Source organism: Anopheles funestus, chromosome 3RL (assembly GCF_943734845.2).
Source record: "Anopheles funestus chromosome 3RL, idAnoFuneDA-416_04, whole genome shotgun sequence".
NCBI classification, from domain to species: Eukaryota; Metazoa; Arthropoda; class Insecta; order Diptera; family Culicidae; genus Anopheles; species Anopheles funestus.
In genome coordinates, this window is record NC_064599.1 from 32,952,450 (window position 1) to 32,973,712 (window position 21,263).

The window sequence follows — 21,263 nt, forward strand, 5'->3', positions numbered from 1 at the left end:
GTATCTTCAATGCATTAGCATATGAGTTCAAAATGAGTTGCGGAAAACTGAGAGATTCATGAACTTTTTTAAAAAATCTTCAGAATTACGGAATTATGAATTTCTAAATTTTGAATTGCTCAATTTCATGAAACCCAACACTAGTTCAATAGTTTTTAATAGGTTTTAAAAGGTTTTTAAAATACGCGTATCGAATGATTTAAGACTATTTCCTGGAGTATCTTCAATGCATTAGCATATGAGTTCAAAATGAGTTGCGGAAAACTGAGAGATTGATGAACTTTTTAAAAAAAATCTTCAGAATTACGGAATTATGAATTTCTACATTTTGAATTGCTCAATTTCATGAAACCCAACACTAGTTCAATAGTTTTTAATAGGTTATAAAAGGATTTTAAAATAACCATTAAAAAAATATACATAAATCATCAAAAAATGGCAATAAAAAAAAACAAACAAACGATCAAAATGAACAAAAACTCACTAAATGATTATGTATAACGCGTAATTTAATTACAAACAAAACGTAACAAGCGAAGAAATGCCATTCGGCTCGTTTGCTTCGTGTGCTCACCATGGATGATGGATATGTTTGCGACATTCTACCATTGCCGATTGTTCAAAGTTCATCAGCAAAGATCGTCCAACCGTGATCGTCACTGTCATTATATTACCGAGATGAGCGAATTTCCACCGAACGATGACAATACGGTGTAATCTTGTGCGAGAAAAACCTCACACCGCTACACACCGTTCGTGGAAATGTACTGTGAAGCGTTGGACGCACGACTCGTGGCTAAAATTATCCTCCTTCCACGAAGTTGCCACTAACCAGGGTGAGTCGTTCACTCGCAGCCAAACAAGGATGAGGGATTTTTAGTAATTAGCATCGCGTCAACCGTAAGGCAAATGCGTTCTTCCTCGCACAGCAGCCGGAAGTTAGCCGAAAAGAGTCGTATCTTCTGCAATGTTTTATTAGAACATTTTACCCAGGTCCGCTCTAGCGGTCTTATCCACACTTATTAGCTTCACACGAAATTGGGCAACCGTAGGAAGGAACGGGAGGCAAAAATTCTTCACCGCTATCACGTGCGCCTGTCTCTCTTTGCGAGCGAAGAAATATGCAAATTAATTTATGACAAACTGTGAAAAGCCCATGTATGTGTTTCACTAGCAGCAGCAGCACCATCAACGAGACGTTCAAAATAAAAACAACATGGTGATGATGATGAACATGAAGGTGCGGGAGTGAAACGAACCCAAAATTGAGCCAAAAAGTCGTGCGGAGGGAAAAAAAAGGAAATAATTAATCTAATTTATTGGTGTGGCGTACTACGTAAGCGCACATGTGGCCATGGTACGGAATGTTAAAAATTTTGTATAAATCTTCAACGCTGGAATCACCAACACCCGACCATGGGGTACGGTGTGAGAACAACAACGTTACCGGATTAGCCGGTAGCGAGTATGTTAATTAGTGTAACTGAATGTACGTGAAAATGGGAAACCCTTCAGCTTAACGAAACACCCCAAAGATGATCCACATTCAGATCTTCAATGTTTGACTTCTCCATTTTAAATAAAAAAGCTAAGGCAAAATTGTTGTTCTAACGGAAAGAAAAGTGCTTCTTCGATTATCGAAAGAGACAATTTTTTCTCTGTTTTTTTTTCTTCTTGTCACCCCCACATGCTGTTTCGACAGATGTCCCAGTTGATAGTACATTGATTATTTGTCGTACAGTAGCGATCGGGCTGGGGATGATGCCTTTCGCTCGTATCGTTTCGCCAAACCCAGCGCGATGGAGGGCGATTACACAAACTTTTCCCATGTCTACCCGATCGAGATATTTCGAAATAGAAATCCTTGTATCACTAAACTGAAAACATGTGTTCAGTCAGTTAAACACACTTCCCATTCTGACGCTGTCTTCGACCAAAAAAGTATGATAAACGCGAGTTCGACGTTATAGTTTTTGGCCCATACTGAAGTTATTTTTTTGCTTCCTCTCCTTGTGTGTTAAACATGTTTTCCTGATTCGATTTATAGCTATCGCTGTCCTTGTTTCGCTTGCCCTAGCAGATTTGCTTCCCCGTTTCGTATTTCGTACCCGCCAGATGCGGTAATATGTGAGTGAGTTGTAAATGCTACTGTCATCTTTTGCTACCTCACCATTCGGAACGTTCCATCAACCAGAAATCGCATGAGATCTTCGTTCGAGAAGAGATTTCATTTCACTGTTGCTGCGTCTCCACTGCGTACGCTTTCCCCTACCCTGCCATGCTTTCCACCAGACGACAAGTGACATCCCAAAAAAGGGCTAATTACTCATTTTTACTGCCTCGATTCGTGCGCTAAATCATCTTCAATCGCCCCAAAACCTGCCCCCCGGTCCCTAACACCGAAACTGTGTCCCAAAAGATGAAGGTTTTAGCCACAAACACGACCTAGATGGAGGAGACCACACATTGAAAGAATGTAGCAAACCGAATGGTTTGGTTGATTTGGTTGCTACAAATAAATACAACATAGTTGAATGTGATAAAAAGTGCTTAACGATCGTATGCATCTGTCAGAAATGGTGGCAGTTTTTTTTTTCTTTTTTTTTTTGTAATGCTTAATTATTGTACTTCAAAATGAAAATTATTTTAATGTATTTTTGACAAAAACAAAACAAATTTAAAGCACATAATAGTATGAACTGCAAATAATATGATTTTTTTTCAATCGAAAATGCGAACGATCACCAGCTCTCGTGGGGACAAGCAAATGAACCCAAACGAAAAGACAGGCGTAAATCAGCTTTTATCATCCTCCTTGTCAGAGTTCGTATTTTAGTCTCATTTATCTAAAATTGTTTGACATATAGATAATTTTATGGTTGCATCTTGTCTAAACACAGCCTCTCCTTTCCCGTTTTGGCGCGACCATAAATGCATTAAGCATTTTTCCAGCGTTGTTTTTTTTGTGTGTGTTTTATTTCACCTTTTTTCTTCATTCTCTACCACGCGCCTAGCTAAACGATGCCGCAATCAAATCGAAAAACACGGCGCAGGGTTTATTATCGGTTGGAACTGCTTTTATGTGGTTTATGAGCTCTAGTGCAGTTAACGCACTTTGGGGGAGGCGGCGAAAGACTGTCCTTAGGATTTCCTTGTGTCTTCCCTTCGTTTAGATGCGCGTTCTTATTCCCGTGCGAGACACCCTCACACAAAAAAAACGGTTCTACGGCAGTACGCATGTAAAACAATAAATTTTCTTACCAAGCATATTTCAACGCATTCCTAACGTGACTGCGTATGGTGCAAGCTTCGGTTGGTTGACGCTCGTCTGTTTCGTAATTTACGACCCCCGGTGCCGCTTGCGAGTGTGTAAAAACATGGTGAATATTTCAAATGTTATGACAAAAAAGTACAAACACAGACATGAGTCACGATTGAATGTACTACCTAATGCCTGATTAATTCAACTAATTATGCATAATTTACCAAAAAAAAGCTTCACCTTCGTACCGCCACCGACCGACGGTATTGCATCGGTGGTTTTGTGAGGCCTGTGCAAGTATATCCACATTCAAATGCATAATGTAATGTTTTAGTGGAAAAGTAGTTAAATATCCATATACATTAGATGTTCATAAAGAAAATATTTGTAGATAATAAACGTATTCATTAAAAAATGGACAGTTTTTAGTGATTTGCCATATGAGTTTACCGTCACCTAGTAGTTCATTCAGCATTGTGTCTTCTTCTGTATCTATCCTATTGTGAACAGACAATTTGTACAATGTTATCAATTAGTTTGTAACAGTCATGAGGAAAATAGTCAAACAACTTCTTTCGAATCATTCAAATCTTTGTTAAAAAGCGTCAAAACGGAGTGAAGCAATTCTACATGTTATGACACTTGGGGTCACCTGATACAGTCAATTTTGAATTTACTATAAACTCTCCTATCTGGAGTAAGGCCTGAGAGTCCAACATTCAGAAATCACCAAAAAATGCATCAATATCTACAGAAGAAGATGGAGAACATTAGAAGATCGATCTTCGGAGGTCTTCCTGGAGATTGAAACAATCAACCAAACATTGAAAAAGTACGTGGACAAGATGGACTTCGTTAAGAGGATGTATCTGTCGAGTCCAGTGAGCAGTAGGAGATTGTCAGAAGCAACACCTGAAGATTCAAGTGAAAATCTTCCCAATGGCATTCAAATGAATTGGACAGAACTTTGAAGAGAAAAACTCAAACGAAATATTAACAGTTTGAGGCCAAAAAGTAGTCATACTTGATCACCAATGCCACGAAAATGCTGAAATCAATTCTTGTTTTGGATAAAATTAGCTAAGGTTTGGACAGCTGACAAAAGGCTTATTAAAGGTAAAACTCAAGTAAAATTTTTTTTACTCAATTTTCTTCTTCATCTCCTATCAAACTTAGTTCATTTGTCTAATGAATACCTCATGTGGAATGATTTCAATAATTATTGAAGTAGAAAACTCTACTCGGTTGATGCTTCCTTCCAAACCCCACATTGTATCCGAATGTAAGTAGCTGCAGCGTCTCCGATTCCATCTATATAGTGACTACAATAGGGTTGATAAAGAAAAAGCTCAAGAGCACGAAAACAGTGCTCTATGTAAGAGAAAAAGTTTTTTTTTATAAATTCCAGTACAAGACTCTTACGTTGGTGAATTTGAGGAACGGAAAACAGTAGTCGAGCTACTAGCTGCAATGAAAGCAAAATGTAGACAAAAAAACTCAGCAAACAAGTGAACAAGCGAACAAAAGTAAAAGCACACGATCGCCTACGGGATACAAGATGTGCTAGAAAAATTTCTGTTACGAAAAACAACAAATTATTCTTGATACCGTAGCATAATGATGATGATGCCTGATGCTAATGGCGAATGAAAGTTTCCCCTTAGGCGCAACATCCATCGTGCCTAGGACATTTACGTTTCTGATAATGATTTATTACAATGCTGATAATTTACCGTTTTTATTATTGAGTCTAATCAATTTAATTATTTTCTATCTAATATTATTTAAAATTTATTAAAAAATCGATTAAGTAAATCATTATTTCAACCATTTCTTTGAGAGACATAGCAATAAAATTGGGATCCATAAAATAATAATTAATTATTAACTTTTTCGACTTTTGCGACTACACAAAACTATATTCCGCGCACCCGTCTCCCGTGTTTCATAAGGGCAAATGTTTTGCTAAAAATATCATAACGCGAAAGTACGCTGTGGCCAATCAGCGTTCCCGGTGTACCAGGATGTTAGCAATTTTATGACAAAACAAACATCATGTCATACTAGTCAAAAGTCGCGCTAGCGGAAAGCTGATGAACGAAGACATTTTCGTAACGAATTGGCACTTACACGCATGTATCCATACACCTTGTTTAATGGATGTCACGGCAAAGTGACAACATGCAGTTCGTGTGTGGAAACGGTTTTTTGCCGTGGCCAAAATGATTCCACGGAAAATGTCGGTGAGAGATTGCACACACACACAAAAAAAACAAGGACAGCGAACGCAAACATGCATCTTATTAACTGAGTTAAATCACAGACTAATGCGGTTTGTGTTGCTGCTCAGCTTGCAAACGGTTTTTGCAGAACTGCATCCGCCTTTCCTCGGCAAAGCTGTAAATCGAACCTGCTGCTTCACTTTACGCAATCTTAAATTTGATGCGAAATATTGTCCAATTTTCTTTCCGAATTCTTTCCGGCACGTAAATTTTCAGCATCGCGCACTATCGGTGTAAATATGTTTACGCTTGTTTTTGGCTATACCGGACTAGTTTGTCACGAGAGGTGTATAATTTATCGATTCTTCACCTCGCTGCTGTACCCAACTTGGTGTTCCTGGGTCACCAAAAACACCATTCTAGAGCGCGAAGTGGTTTTGTGCCCAGAATTATGCTACCCCGTTGGTGTCCGTTCGGCACCCCGTCCCGCGAAAACCGCCTCGGTAGGGTAGTATATAGGAGGTTCATCATGTTTAACGTCGTGTTAGACCGAATGTAAATTGTAAGCCCGGGTGTTTACACAGGCCAGCATTATAACAAGCAGCAAAAGTGCGCACAACCAGCGCACTGAGAGCGTTCGCGCCCCTCGTGGCGAGAATGTTTTCAATTAGAACGACAAGAAAACTGATGCACTGATAGCAATTAGTAGGAATTTTCTTGTACTGCATTCGGGCAGCGGCGTTAGTATTTAGCTTAAATTAGTGAGCATGCTAAAAATATGGCTGTACCGTTGTTTAACGTCATTTTTGACTTCAAATTAAATGCCGTAGATGGATCGGGAACGCTTGCGCTGGATGCTTGTTAGGGCGCCCCCGGTCCGGGATTAGTTCAAGCGACCGGATAACTATCTTAAGAATCTTGAGAAACTAAATTATTCGTATAAAAATACAATAACTGTACCGATCTTGGTAAAAGAGAGAGGCGAATGTCAATACGCTCCTATAAGAGAAAACCTTGTTTTTTGGACTTAGACAAACTCCAAAAATTCCAAAAATCCTTTTTGAATGTATTTACACTTCTAAATCTTCAATATTTTCATTGCTAGGTAGAGTTATTATTTTCATCAATTTGTCGTGTCTTCAACCTGGTTCGACATCTATCTAACATATTACCGAATAGCCTGTACTGTACTGTGTATAAGATGTGCCAAATATCCCACAACAGAACAAAACCAAAAACTCTCAAGACGTTTCTATTATAAACCTGACTCAAAATATCCAGCAACCGGTAAATAAAGTCAAGGAAAGCAAAAAACAACAGTCCAAGGAATCCAGAAGTTCTAGAGGAAGAAGCAGGTACTCCGTGCGTTACTGATTGTACTGTGGTGTTCAGCTCATGTCGATGCACAACTATTTGTTATTTAAGATAAAAAAAGCATAGATGTTTTAAAACCAACTCTGGGAACTTATTAGGCACGAAATCTCTCGCTAATAGCAACAAATAAAGGAACGATTCCTGCACCACGACAACATTGGTGTGTGGGAAATTAGCAACTGACGCAACATTGTTGCGAATATACACAACGCAGATGCATCGAAAGGACAAAAGCTCTAGCTTCCTTTCAGACGCAATAATAACATGCGCACGATAACATCTTCAAGGTGCGTTTTCACCACCATTCAATCGAGCGAACTAACAAAGCAATCAGTCCGAAGTGAACGAATTTGGCAACAAAAAAAAACTGGTCAAATCTGACAACTTTCAACACTTCATAACACAAGTTGCCTGCTCACCAAATCGATCGCTTCGTAGCAATCCCGATGTAGCACAAAAAAAGTTAGTCAATTAGTGCTAATTTCGGTAGCGTTAAGCACCATTAAATCCATTCCCTGCTACAAAAGGGCCTATCGTCTGCACCGGCCGTATGGCGTAACGCTGCAGTCGAACAGACAAGACCTCAAGCAAACAACAAACAGGACCCAACATCTGAAACATTTTGTGCAGTTAAATTGATAATTTACATTTCGATTCGTTTCCAGCAGCAGTTCGTTTTGGTTTGGGGGTTTTTTTTTGCTACTTCGCTCTCTCTCTCCCCCAGAAGCCCTTATAAATCTACAACCTGCAAGTCCTTACTGGTCCGAATTGGGTTACGTTCCGTTATTCGTACTTCTTTCCCTTCGGCTCTGTTTTTTTCGAAAGCTCGTTATCTTGTGTCTGCAAGTGCACTGTTATGGTGTGCATACCTCTCTAATAATATGCCGAGATGGTGCATTTCAGCTTTAAAGCTAAAGATAATGGATGAACAATTGTATGGCCGCAATCTTTGTCTTGAACCTGTAGCGTCGAACCCCCATCTCACGTGTCCTCTAATGCCGTGCAGTTTCACCACCGTGCAAGGTGTTTGCTAACAAGAACCTTCGCCACGCCGTCGGCTGGTCGAGCTTATGCAGAAGATGGGGACAAGAAAAACAGTCCGCCACTTGTGATTAAACCCTTGAATGGACGAGTTGAAATGACCCACTGCAGGCAGTAAAACAGCAAGATAAAATAGACTTTAATTCAGCTTCAAAAATTTCACCTTAAAGTTTCAAGGGTTAAGCTCAGATTAAGGCATGGTATGGACGTGTGCAAACAGGACAACTATAATATTCACAACCAAAACGACGCAAAACCAGCCACGCATATGTGAGTGAGGCCGGGAAGTCTCCGAGGGCATTTTATATTGGAAATACATTTTTCACCAACGCACGAAGAAATATTCGACTACAGAACAGAACCGAGCGAATCAAAGCCTTTGGCCGGGGGGCAGGACAGTACCTGACAAGTTGGTAGACTTAATTAAAGAAAATCGATTTAGGACTTGTAATTGTTTGTATTTCAATTTGAAGGATATATATCTCTCGCTCCACGAACATGTGTTATTTATTTGCCGATACCACTCTGTTTTTTATATATTTGGATGCTGCCAGATCCATCCCTACTGGTCCGCTCGATCGACCGATCCTTTTGCCGACCGAGATGCACATTGGCTCAGTCAGCCGGTTGGTACACACATAATTATTTTTATACTTTTTCATCCGCGCCCGCAAAACGCAATGTTGAACCACGCAACCACACACGGTGGCTGCCAGAAATGTGTAGTAGTCAGCAGCCACCTAACTGTGGCCGCGACCATGCCCCGAAGGACTTGTTTCCAATCATAACTGCCCGTCATCGGCAGCGTCGATGAAAACGGTCGCACAGAAGGGGCAACCTCATGCAATCGTGCGTGCCCATTTAGCAACTATAGTTGTTCCGCACACGTCCTCCCATGTGCGATGACAAACAGTGCCACCAAAGGGAAAGGTATCCCTTGGTCGGGTGGTTGCAGCAGGATCAGCCGTCGGGAAGAAAGTCTCCGCGCAAAAAAAAAGGGGAAAAAAGATAATTTACCGAGTTTTGCTTTGACTGTCTGAAAATCAATTTCATCGGTAGTTAGCTGCCACTTAAAACATGGCTACCGGGAATTGATAAATATGTAAATAATAAATATTTCCTGCTTTCGCTACGGATCGACAGATTCCGTGTGTGATGACACACGGTAGAACTGGTCAAATTTGAAGAATGACTTTTTTTAAAGAATGTTAAAAATGATTTACCATGTTTTATTAACTTGTATGAAGGAAATTATAGAATAAATAAAACAAAATAAAAAATTGGATAATATGGTTCGAATACTGATTCAATTACATAAAAAAGATTCAAAACATTTTTGCAAATCTGATCACTACATTCTTGTGAACAACTTTTTTCATTGATACTCCGTCAATCTAAACTGACTCTGCCCTATTAGCAGCAGCTTAAACAGTAGCAATAGCTCTTTGACATCTCATTTATTATCTTCACGAGCGGCTTGAAGCCTAACAGAAGCACTTTGAACTGCGAGTTGATACATAAACGTGATGGAAACCCAAGACGCCGTTATGGCAATAAATAATGCTCAATTTATCTAATAAAGCAGCTTTCCAGTTTCACGCCAAGATATCGTACACATTGTTTGGACCACCAATGCCACGAGACATCACTGTTCTAGCTTGCTAGGTTTTGAAGATGGCTTGGCCTACAGATATTGCCTTTGCCAGTTCCGGCTCTCACCGAGCTCTGCACTTGACTAGTCTCAAACACGCATAAAGAATCTATGAGATAGAAATACAGGGCGAAAAAAAGGAAAACAGAACTGGCAAAATAAAAACCACGGTATAAGATTTAAGAAAAATGTTCAACCACGTCAACCATCCGACAGGCGTTGGACAGTTGTTTGGGCCAAGCTGAAGGCGCTTGAAACGCGAAGAAATGTGTGGAACGTGGAAAAAAGGAAAGCAAAACTATGAATAATAGGTTCCACAATAGTATAGCATACGCGCGGGAACAACAGTAGGGCAAAGTAGAGAAACAAAAGTATATGCAAACGGATGAACAAGAACAATTCAATGAAATAGACGGCACATGCATCCAAGAACCGAGAAAGAGAACCTAACCGCACCAACAGGAACGTAGGAGGTAAAAGAGAAAAAAATCTTTTCAACAACAAAAAAAAGCAGCCTAACCAACAAAACGAGATGCGAACGCTATATTTTACTTCAAACAACGCATAAATCATTCCTGGTTCTCTGGTGTGTCTTCGGGCTACGGTGGAGAAATCCTCTCCTTTGGCAGTATATCTTCGGCCAGCATGTCTCATCTGTTCTAATTTCTGTCTGTCTATTTATTTTTCTTTCAATTCCTCATTAACCACCGACAAAGATGTGCCAGTGGTTTCACGCGACCTGATACTTAAAAGGTCGGTCATAGGTTGAATTTTGATTTGATGTCTTATTTCTTTCGGGAACTCTAAATCCAACCTCACTAGTGGTGAGTATAATTGGGCATACAGAATTCCATCTAATAATCAGTTTATTACACTGCACAAAATGCAGTGTCCAGTGTAAAATGGTCCTGCAAAGGTATAAATATATTTGCATACGTTGCAAGTGCCCAATTTCACAACATCCAAATGGAAGCATCACATTAAATCATTAACAGGCGTATCGGTAGCCCTTTGCATGCCGTGTCCATTACCTACTACGGAGCATCTCCACAGCATCGTATCGTACGGTCCAACCGAAATTCGTACATACCTGCACGAACACTCGGTTGGCATTGCAATAATCATCGATCACTCGGCTGCAGCAATGAAGACCTGCATTTCGTATTGTTTCGGCGTGGTACGGACTCTGCGGCTTATTTGCCGTAGCGAAACGCGGCCCGCGAACGGTCCTTTGGCAAATGGTTCCGGTTTTGTTCAGCCAATACAGCAGCATTTAAATTTATTATCCGCAATTTACTTCGATTACGAGTACGACCAACCTTTTAATTCGATGCGATCTTTTTCAATTTGAAAATTTCGGTAATCGTTACCAAAACGGGGGGAATCAGCAGAAAGCGGTCAACAGGGCGGGGAAAGAACGTGCGGAACCAGTAGAGTCGTCCTTTGCGAAGGCCTTATGGAGAAGAATTTGCCAGCAAAGCCAAACGCTACGCATATTGCCCAATTGGGTAAACCGTAAAACGATGCCAGAAGTACCGACCATAAACTTTTCCACCAACACTGACCACAACCGAATCAGGGAAATTTATTAATTTATCAATGACTGTTTCCGTAAACATGGGGCGTTCAACATGCGACCGGGAACTCTCCATTCAAAATGCAGCAGCATGCAGCACTACCGAAGTGTGGGTCTGCATACCTGGCAACTACCACACTGCACTGTCCAGCGCCGTACCGGGTTGTGGTGAGGCAACAACCTTCTCACTTGCGCCATCGGGTGGTGCCGCGCGATTCTGATTTCGATCCATTCTTTTTCGTTTCGGCAGTTGCGTGCGGTACAAGTGACGACGATGCGTACTGCCAATTGGCAGGCAATCCAAACCGTACCACAGTTTAAACTATTGTTAAAGGTTTGAGAAGGCAATTCAACCGTTTAACAAATGCACAGTTAGTTGAGAGAAAAGTTTTGGAAATCACAAGAGCTTTGAATGGAATTAATTTGTAATAATGTAAACTAAAGTATAGTTGTGTTGATAGTTTTAGTATTAAAAATTTACAATAATATCTTCTTTCTATATAAGAAACTTATACAATAAGAAATAACTTTCTTATATAAAAAAATCGAAGTTATATTAAACCAAACTGCACGAAAATTGTATCATGACCATGTTGCTAATTGTGGTTTCATTTGCTGCAGTAAGAAGTAATGAATTCTGAAACAGATTGTTGTGGTAAAGTTTGGAGAATACAGGACGAAAACCAAAACGTGTTAGGAAATCCACTAAATCCACTCCAAAGGTTGGAGATGTGAGAATAAATGCAGAAGTTTTGATTCTATTTCATCGTCTGTTTGGTTTGCAACGGCGCCGAAGATAAGTTTGAGGTTTAAACAATGTACTCAACGGAGTTGGAAAAATTTAAAATTATTTAGCAGATTTCAAATCAGCTAAATAGTTGTATTAGTCAACTACATTAACTAACCATCTGAAGAGTACAACAAATATACTCCAACTAAAGCGTTCAACTATTAATTCTACAAAAAAACGTATGTTTTGTCCTTTAATATTCTGAAGTTCTGTAGTATTCTGGAAATTCTGAACTTCCTACTCCTACTCAATACTGACACAGCTTCCAATGATGTCAGGTTTCCGCCATTACTCTTAGACGATCCTTTTATATTGGATATGATTTAAATAGGACACATTTCTTTGTGAGCGATGGTCAGTACATGTACATGTGATAATTTTGGAGCATTAACAAGTACATAAATCCATGCAAAACGAAATTCCTATCGCTGAATTACCGCCGGAAGGATGTTATTTTGTTTACCAGCTTTTCTATACACCTTGGTTAGAATGGTTTTTCTTAGGAATTCATTTTTTACGTATTTTTTATTGCTTAATTTTGAGTAGTCAACTATTTTTCGTACAAAGGCACTGTCTTGGAGTGGACATTCTTGCTTTCGCATAAAAATCAACAAAAAAGGGCAAACCTCATGATTGGTCTCCGTTTTCTTTGATGTTCTTTATCTTCTGCAAATGCTCCATACCTTTGCCCAATTATGTCCAGTGTCATCTTAATCATTGTCGCGCGCATGACGGGGCTTGATGGACTGTCGGACTTCCATTGTTTAGAGGCGAAGCTTGTTTAAAGTGCAGCAGATGGCGCCAAGCCATCAACATTCACGTGCTTCCATCCCCGTGATGTTGTCATTTTCTATGCTTGCCCGATTCGTCCGCCGTCGCGGCCAACCGAGCGCTGACTACTGAGCGTAGTATTGTGGCAGCTCAGCTCCAGTCTGGACCACCTTTGACGCCAGGTCACATAACTCGACGTCGTTAGTGTCGTTTAACCTCAGACCGTCGCGAAGAAACAGAACGTCGCGCAAAGGATAATCTTACGCTTTGCTTTTCCATCAAACCCCATCGGCCAATCTTGTCAAGTACTCAGCAAATTTCGTTTCGTGCTAGTTGACGCTCCAGGCTGAAAAAATGTCATCCAAATGCTACATGTCCTCGGCGGTTGAACTGGTTTGATTTATTTCTGTTCGCTTCGTATGACTTTTTGTTCAGGTTCGGGGTGGGTTCGTCTTTTTTTTTTGCTTTCCTACGCAACATTTCCACCATTACCAACCAGAGCATAGCCATTGCCTGGAGGTCTTATGAGAAGGACAATTTATGTCGGATTGGCTCGAAATGAATTTCGATGCCGTACGGGCCCCGTCTCCCTGTAGGTGAGTCGTATAAGATGCATGCAATCGATCGATCGATGTTGGGGGCAGCAGTGGGTCCGCAGAAAGGCCACAAAGAGACCATTTAAGCCCGAAATCTTTTGTTCGTTGCAACATTCTGCACCTTCCCCCAAAAAACTGTCTACGGTTTCGTCGCAAAAGCGATTCGTAGCTTCGGCGCTGACTTAAAGGAAAGGAAGACCCGGCGGTGGCCGTATTGATGGTGGAGAAAAATGACTTTTCCACAAGATTGGTTGGAAGCTGTCACACGTCTGACACCCTAATATCTATTAACATGTTTACGGCGTGGCCGAAAAACTAATTCATTACCTAGTGCTTCCGATACGAAATTTTTGTGGTACACTGTTTCTGGATTGGGCCAAAAACCAACCGAACACAACGGCAAAGTGCTCTTTTTATAGAACTTCCCCGTCTAAGAACGAAGGGCTAGACCGATATTTGTCGCCTGTTGTAGAAAGATGTAGCACTGCTACAAAAGCCCATGTTTCAATTTTTCTTTTGCTGAAACCCGGAAAATGAAGTTGACCAATTTATTTGTATTGCGATGTTTATACAAATATAAATTGATCAGCATCTTTTCTGAGCCAAACCATGTAGGGTGAAAGAAATAAAATGGATTTAAAACTTACAAAAAAAACCTTTGGAACATCACAAACAATTAACATTTTCAGACTATTTTAAACAAGCTGTTACTATATCTACTGAAATATGTAAAGCTGCACATTAATTTAATTTCCCTTTGTTAATTATTCTAATATTTCATGATAAGAGAATAAAAGACAATCCGTACACAGGACGTGTTTTGCTGTGAAGAATAAATTTAAAACTACACCACACGTGGTCTTTAATATGGACTCAAAATTTCATTTTTATCACTTTGTGTAACGCATCAAGGCTTTGTACAGGGAGCAAGGATTATACACTTTTTTCCACTCTCTTCATAAAAACTTCTTTACCAAAAAACGGGGCGAAAAAATCTGTCCTCCTAATGAACACTACGAGATGTTTACCAACGACACTTCCGAGAACGAACTTCAAACCATTTTTAGTCTCCGTACGTTGGATGAGCGAAAACATTAAACCATACAGAAGACATTTAATAATTTTTGATAATATTAAACATAGCTGGTAATAAACATTTATGTACGGACATAACTGCGTGCTTTCTACTCCTGCCTTACCTCACCCTCATGACTTTTGCTCCCGAAAAGTGACACGACGCACAGTCGTTAGAGCGAAGACGACTTTAGCGTAAACTGGGCCAATCACAACTGGGATGGTTTGCTGCAGCAAGCGGCCTCAACGGGGTAGCGGGGGAAAGCAATTCGGCAAGAAGCTGGTAAAAGATGAATATGAATTTTAATGTACTCATCATAAGCGCCAGCACACTTCGTACGAATAAACGCGCCTGCTTAATGATCGTAAGCACATTGTGTTTGCTGAACGTCTACTCTTTACCGGGTGGATCATGTTCCAACCTCTTGAGGGGCATCGGTATCAGAAGTAATAGCAGCATAAGCACAACAACAACAAAAGCCTTCTTTCTTGTTCTGTCCTGTACACATGCTTTTGCTTCCTTCTCTTCCGTCTTCCTGCTCGCAGCAGGACGGAAACCTGACGACAACGTCTATTTGTTGTACAAGTGATATGGCAAAACATATGACCCAACGTGTAGGTACGTGGATATTAAAAATGTGCTGTTCCCACTTACACTCGTCCACCCAAAAAAAAACACGAGCCCAAGGAACGGAATAAGACGTTCGGTGGTTTCAAGGGAGTTTTGCGGACGGATGGTGACACAACGCGCGAGCGGCACTCCGGCGCGCCGTTGTCCGGATCGGTGCAGTTTCTGCGAAAGGAAAATTTTAATAAGCGCCACTCGTATATTATAAATACCGAGAAATAACCATATTAACATGACATTCCTCTCGTATGCTAATGTTATGCTTTATAGATGATGCACTCTATCCACATGCTTACATTGCGCCCCGCGTGGCGTACACTGGTGCCACTGCTAAAGGTATGTTCTGCAAATACAATTTCGGTGCCTCGACAGGACTGAGTGAGGGGCATTGTGAGTTTCTAAGCCAAGAATTGGATTTGAAGACGAGTACGGATAGAAAGAGGTACACGTCGACGACTCCGTTACAGATTTGTTCTTAGCTTGGGCTCTCCAACTCACACCAGCCAACAATCGGGTTTTCCCCTGTCTTTTTCCCCGGACACTACGGGTTGTGTAACGCCTGCTAAAGCCATACGAAGAAACGAAGTGTAAATCGGTTGACTGAGAGACTGTGGTCCATTTTTCATACCTCTCAAGTGGTGGACATGCCGAAATGCGGTGAAAAACTTGAAGAACTGTTTTAGAGCCGAGAATCTCATTGCTTCGTTTTGTCTCCTGTTGAACCTTACACTTACACTGAAGTGGAAGTTTTACACACCACTTTGCCCGGATAGGATCGTGTTTTTTTTTCATACTCCGCAATAAGGATCCTAACTGTGACACATGACGCTGTTTGGAGAATTCAGGCGCCTGAAGGATGTGAATGCAACACTAGACAACAAGTAGAGTGCCGTTTTGAGCAGCAAACTCTCAGCTAAGGATTTTTTTCTTCTCCCTTTTAACAAGAGTGTCATTTTACAAGAGGTTTCGATTTCAAGAAGCCATAAATTATGGCAACTTGGAAAAATAAATACATTTGCTTTGGAATCGAGAAGTTGACCATTCAGTTGTTTCGTACAAACAAATAAAAGTATTTACAGAAAGGGAAAAAATCATTCGATTGATTTCAAAAATGCATTTTAATGTGCTCCCGAAGTAATAAAAATATAAAAAGTTGTAATGCGTCCTCAAATAGTGGTTAATTTTATCATTACAAATAATTGCCATAGCTCAAGGATATTCAAAAAATTAAAAAAAAAATTAAAAGGTGTAATTCAGTAACTAAAATAATTACCGAGATTTTTTAAAGTAATTAACAAGTAACTAGCTACACTTACCCTTTTCAAGCGACTGCTTAACATGGGCAAGTGTAGCCAAATTCCGGGAAAAATATCTTCAATTACACAAGTGACACGCACGTACGATTCATTCCCATAAATAAGTCTTTCAAGTGCTAGTTAACTCTCGTAAAGAACCCATCGCACAGTTGAAGTGCATCAACACTGTTCGGTTTGGCTTCTCGTTACACCGAGTTTGCTCTAGGCTCTTCAGCAAAAGGACGAAAATGCTGAACATAATGACAGCGTTCTAGGAATGAACGATGAGCAGAGATCTTCCCACTTAAGTGGTCCATTTCGGTAATGCATCTTAGCTGCACGACCTTAAGAAAATACAACGCCAAGGGATTGTGCAACATGTTTGTAAACAGATGCTTCTTTCGGTCTGTTCTGCACAAAGTTGGCCACTGTCGGCCTAGAAACAGCCGCTGGTAATGATGATCCTGACGACAATGACAAGCGCCGCAAATGCATATGACGTTAAGGCACACAAACGGGTCGTTATGATCGAGTTAGAAGAGCCGTGCAGTGAAATTCGAGCCGATGTTATGATCCTCACTAATGTTTACACATGTTTGAAAGAATTGAGTTGTAATGATTAGAAAAATTTTAGCTACGAAAGTGTTATTGTAGAAAATTATATAAAAAACTTACAATTTAAACAATTGTTATTATCCCCGTTACTACCAGACATCCTTTAAAATACAAACAATATTTTGATCCAACAACCAGACTAGGGAGAGATTTACTATCTCTCCACATCTCGCATCTAGCGAACTTCGCGTAAAGGGGGTAAAGCTTATTTATGTTTCATTTAAACATGTCACAGCAGCATATGGGTGCGTTTACACTTAAATTAAGTTCGGTGCGGTATAATATAAACTAAATTAAACAAAATGTGGGTGTAAATCCCCTTAAGTGCGCCATCTCCAGCTGTTACCCGGTGTGTGTGCGTGTTTTACCGCGCACCTATTAGGCAGCAGGACCTGGGCAACATCGGTGTTGCGGTGGAAGATACTTTATGATCTTGGAGGGATTCCGGTACCGGAATCCCCCACACCAACACATCCATGCCACATTTCGCTTAATTGCTCGAGGGTGTCTTAAATTCACACGCACCACACACACACACGCTTGGCACAAAAGTTTCACATCGGCACCGAAGTGGTGTTGCCTGGGTGCTTCATGTTTTCAAACCCCGTCGCTGCACGCGCCGCAAGATGAGTTCGAGAGTGAAGTTCTGGTTGTAACGCTACCGTTATTGATAAGATTCCCGTCGCCTGCCTGGTGGAACTGCCCCCGGAGAGTGTATCTCAGTATCAGCTCAAAGATGCAGCCTTATCACCAAACCATTGGCAATCGGCAATCTGGTCGGTTTCGTTTCATAACATTGCCTTCCCAGCACTATCATCATGGTCACTCTGGATGGACGGGCGTGTTGTTGATTTCCCTAAACTAAATCCCAACGCTAGTTTGTCGAGTGATTTCCGCTGAAGCACAGCACATTGATTTGTTATCCGCATCGCAGTGAACAGTAATGAGTAAATTGTTAAAATTGGGTTTTCTTGGAGGTGGCAAAATGGCCCAAGCAATGGCAAATGGATTTATTTCTGCTGGTGAGCTACAGTTCCTCAAGTTTGTTGTGTATGAACTGAATGTAAATCAAAACTAACCCAAATCAAAGGAATCAACCAAAGTTTTGCATCGTCTCGTGTGACCCACTATAACTAGAGTAAACAAGTGTATTCCACAAACGAATATCCCGAGATTGAATTCTGTTATTGCATACAATGTTTTATGCGCTTTAAAGACTGCTTTATGGTTCATTTAAGATTAGAAATTCAATATTCCAAATCTAACATGAAAGTGCCTTACAAACAACATTGTAACGCAACATAACGCTTATCAATCCTTACATAAGTTTCTTAGACATAAGGTTTGGAGAATCCACCAATAAGTTTAATACCATCTTGCCATTATTATCTTAACATTATACCTACTCCAAACTTCATCAAAAATCTCTCCAACACGACTAACATTCGCAAAATTCCAAATTTTTCATTACAGGACTTACACGAGGAGATAGCATGACGGCAAGTTTCCATCCAGCGGATCATGCTAACATTGACGCGTTCAAAGGATTCGGTGCCAAGACGTACGTCGAGAATTTGCCGGTGGTGAGCGGTTCCGAGATCATCTTCATTTCCGTCAAGCCCACAGTCGTCTCGAGCGTTTTGGAAGCCGTCCGACCCGCTAGTGCCGGTAAACTATTCATATCGATCGCGATGGGCGTAACGCTGCGCGAGCTAGAAAATGTGTGATTATTTTCCCATCTTGTGCCTGCATGATAAGCCTCACCCAAAATCAATCGAATCGATCACTAATAATCTTTTCGGTATCACTTTTGTTGTTTGTGTTTTCATACCCCCCAACAGTCGCTAGAGTCTACGGCTCGCGTAATACGAGTGATGCCAAATACGCCCGCATTGGTAAGGGCCGGTGCCTCCGTGTACGTCCGTGGATCTGCTGCTACCGATGACGATTGCAAGGTGACGCAAGCACTCTTTCAAGCCGTGGGAACGTGCGAAGAAGTCCCGGAAACAATGATGGATCCTATCACGGCCCTGTCCGGCAGTGGACCGGCCTATGTGTTCGTGATGATTGAGGCACTGGCTGACGGAGCGGTACGGATGGGATTGCCGCGGGATTTAGCCTACCGATTGGCATCGCAGACGGTGCTCGGTTCTGGGAAGCTGGTGCGTGAAACTGGACGCCATCCGGGACAGCTGAAGGATGACGTTACGAGCCCGGCCGGTTCGACGGCTGCTGGTCTGTCCCATCTGGAGCAAAGCGGTAGAAATAATGATGCCATTCCAATTTTGTACTGATCATGCCTAATGTGTGTTTTCCAATTGTTCCGCTTATTCTAGCCTTCCGACACGCTGTCAGCGGTGCCGTAGAATCGGCCACTGTTCGCTGCCGTCAAATTTCTAGCAAGTGACATCAACAGCATCAATCATCACCGTTTATATCCTTTGCTCTCGATTGCGCAATCAAGCGGGAGAGGAAACGTAAAGTGATCCTTTAAATACTTACTTAGTAGTTATGTTTTGTTGTACATTAAAAGCAATCGCATCTAAATAGCTTCGTTCGTTCGTTTCACTTCTCTTTCGGTTTGACGGTTTCGGCAAATAGAGCCGAATGTAAAATGCCGTGTAGGTACTAATTTTCCACGATAGCCGTAAACGAGGCCTCACGCTCACAGCGTTAAGTGTCATCGCTCAAAAACGCTCACAAACTGACAAGAATACTTTTATGTACGTACTAATAATTTGCCTAAGAATGCATTAATTATCCACCGAATCCTTCCCGTTGAAAGCACGTCAAGGTGGAGGTGGGCTTTGTTTCAAAACGCGAGTGTTACGCACCCGTATGCGTACCTTTCCCCAGCCACCCAAAAATTATTCATCATTACAATTTCAAGCAACTCATCATCCAACACCCTTTTTTCCATAACTCATTCGTTCAGTGTCGCACATCGTCCACATTACCGCCGGTTACCGTCTTCTGTTTGTAAGCCAACCAATCTTAGAAGGGTGAAGGCGCTAATAATGCATCACTGATGTTTGTTTTAAAAATATGTCCCCTCTAGAAGCAGCAATTTCTTCTGCGCGAGGAAGGTACAGGAACACGGTAGCAATGATTCAAGACTCACCATCTCACCCACCTTTTTTTTTGAACGCGATCGTTACGGGTAGATCGTTGTAAACGAATGATAAATTTGCTTTCCCCTTTCTTCGTTACCAAAATTAGAGTATTTTTATTCTGTTTTGTCACACAGTGGAAAGATCACCTTCCACGGTGGGATTCCGGTGTACGCCCCGCGGGTTCTAAATGCTTTTCATAGCGATAGTCGTGAAATTACAAGTGGGGTAACATGTTTGGACGCAAGGTATGAGTTCCTAAATTACGGAAGTGTCCACGATGTGGCAGTGTGTGGCAGCATTAGCTTCAGCGCAACGTATCGTTACAAACGTCACTCAACACCGATAGCGCACTTCTTCAGAAGAGTCGGGAAGGAACGGTCTAACGACCGACCGAAATGAGGCACGGAACCGCTACTGTGCGCTTGAGGACGTGAGACACGCACGGTTAATTTACGATACGGATACGGGGGTTATGGGAATCGTTTGGTTGCCGGCCCTTTAGCAAGCTAAACAGCTCCCCCCCCAACGAAACCGAGCTGTTAACCATTTCTCTCGCCAGCTTTGCGCCTTCTGGCTGTTGGTGTGACAAACCAATCGAAAGGAAAACGGCCGGAATGAAATTCACATGCGTTTGTTTTTATTCTCTTGTTTTACTTTTCGGTGGTCGGGATTCGAAATGCGGTGGAAGATATTTACGGCCCAATTTGTGTGACATTGACGATGTGTGGTTTCGGTGAGAAAAAGAGTTAACGTCAACCAGGTTCATCAAATGCTTTATTCCTTGCGGAGTACTTTAAGTGCATGGACACACATATACGCCGGTTGGAAAGCATGTCAGTAATAATGATCATGACGATACACTTTTGGACTTGTTTTTGCTCAACATTCGTCAGAATAAAATAATATTTATGCAAACTTCATTGCACTTTGAGAAGGTGGATAGAGTTAAACATTGCTCCCGGTTAATAAAAGCTGGAAAACAATATTATTTGCCCATTTTCAAATTACATTTTTTCAAAACTCTACTACATCCCAAACACCAAACCCCATAAAAGTGATAAATTATCGTTCCCTTTTTAATCTCTTTTTGTACGTGTGGAAGCATCCATCCAATTACGTGCGATCCGAATAAATATCCTTTCCTTCGGATGTATTTTTCATTGTTATGTCAACAGTGTGATCGCTTTACGTCAAGAGCAATTGATCAAGCGCGAACGGCCCCATCAATGTCATGCAGCATGGTGCAGCATGTATG

The 21,263-nt window shown here is 41.2% G+C and overlaps 2 protein-coding genes across 3 annotated transcripts in view; one reads left to right on the forward strand and one right to left on the reverse strand.

Annotated features, from left to right (window-relative positions):
- The window catches only part of LOC125770003 (ankyrin repeat domain-containing protein SOWAHA-like), a 62,937-nt gene that overhangs the window by 25,255 nt on the left and 16,419 nt on the right, over window positions 1-21,263 (reverse strand). The gene's annotated exons all lie outside the window — the stretch shown is intronic.
- LOC125770007 (uncharacterized) lies at window positions 17,527-19,442 on the forward strand. Its single transcript, XM_049439145.1, has 4 exons — window positions 17,527-17,917; window positions 18,369-18,616; window positions 18,737-19,154; window positions 19,232-19,442. The coding sequence occupies exons 1-4, from the start codon at window positions 17,839-17,841 to the stop codon at window positions 19,300-19,302; spliced, it is 816 nt and encodes a 271-aa protein (XP_049295102.1). The 5' UTR covers window positions 17,527-17,838; the 3' UTR covers window positions 19,303-19,442.

Coding starts and splice junctions, on each gene's coding strand:
- LOC125770007 (XM_049439145.1), top strand. CDS start 17,839: ATGAGTAAATTGTTAAAATTGGGTTTTCTTGGAGGTGGCAAAATGGCC. Junction 17,918..18,368: donor AAATGGATTTATTTCTGCTG/GTGAGCTACAGT, acceptor TTTTCATTACAG/GACTTACACGAGGAGATAGC. Junction 19,155..19,231: donor GTCCCATCTGGAGCAAAGCG/GTAGAAATAATG, acceptor CGCTTATTCTAG/CCTTCCGACACGCTGTCAGC.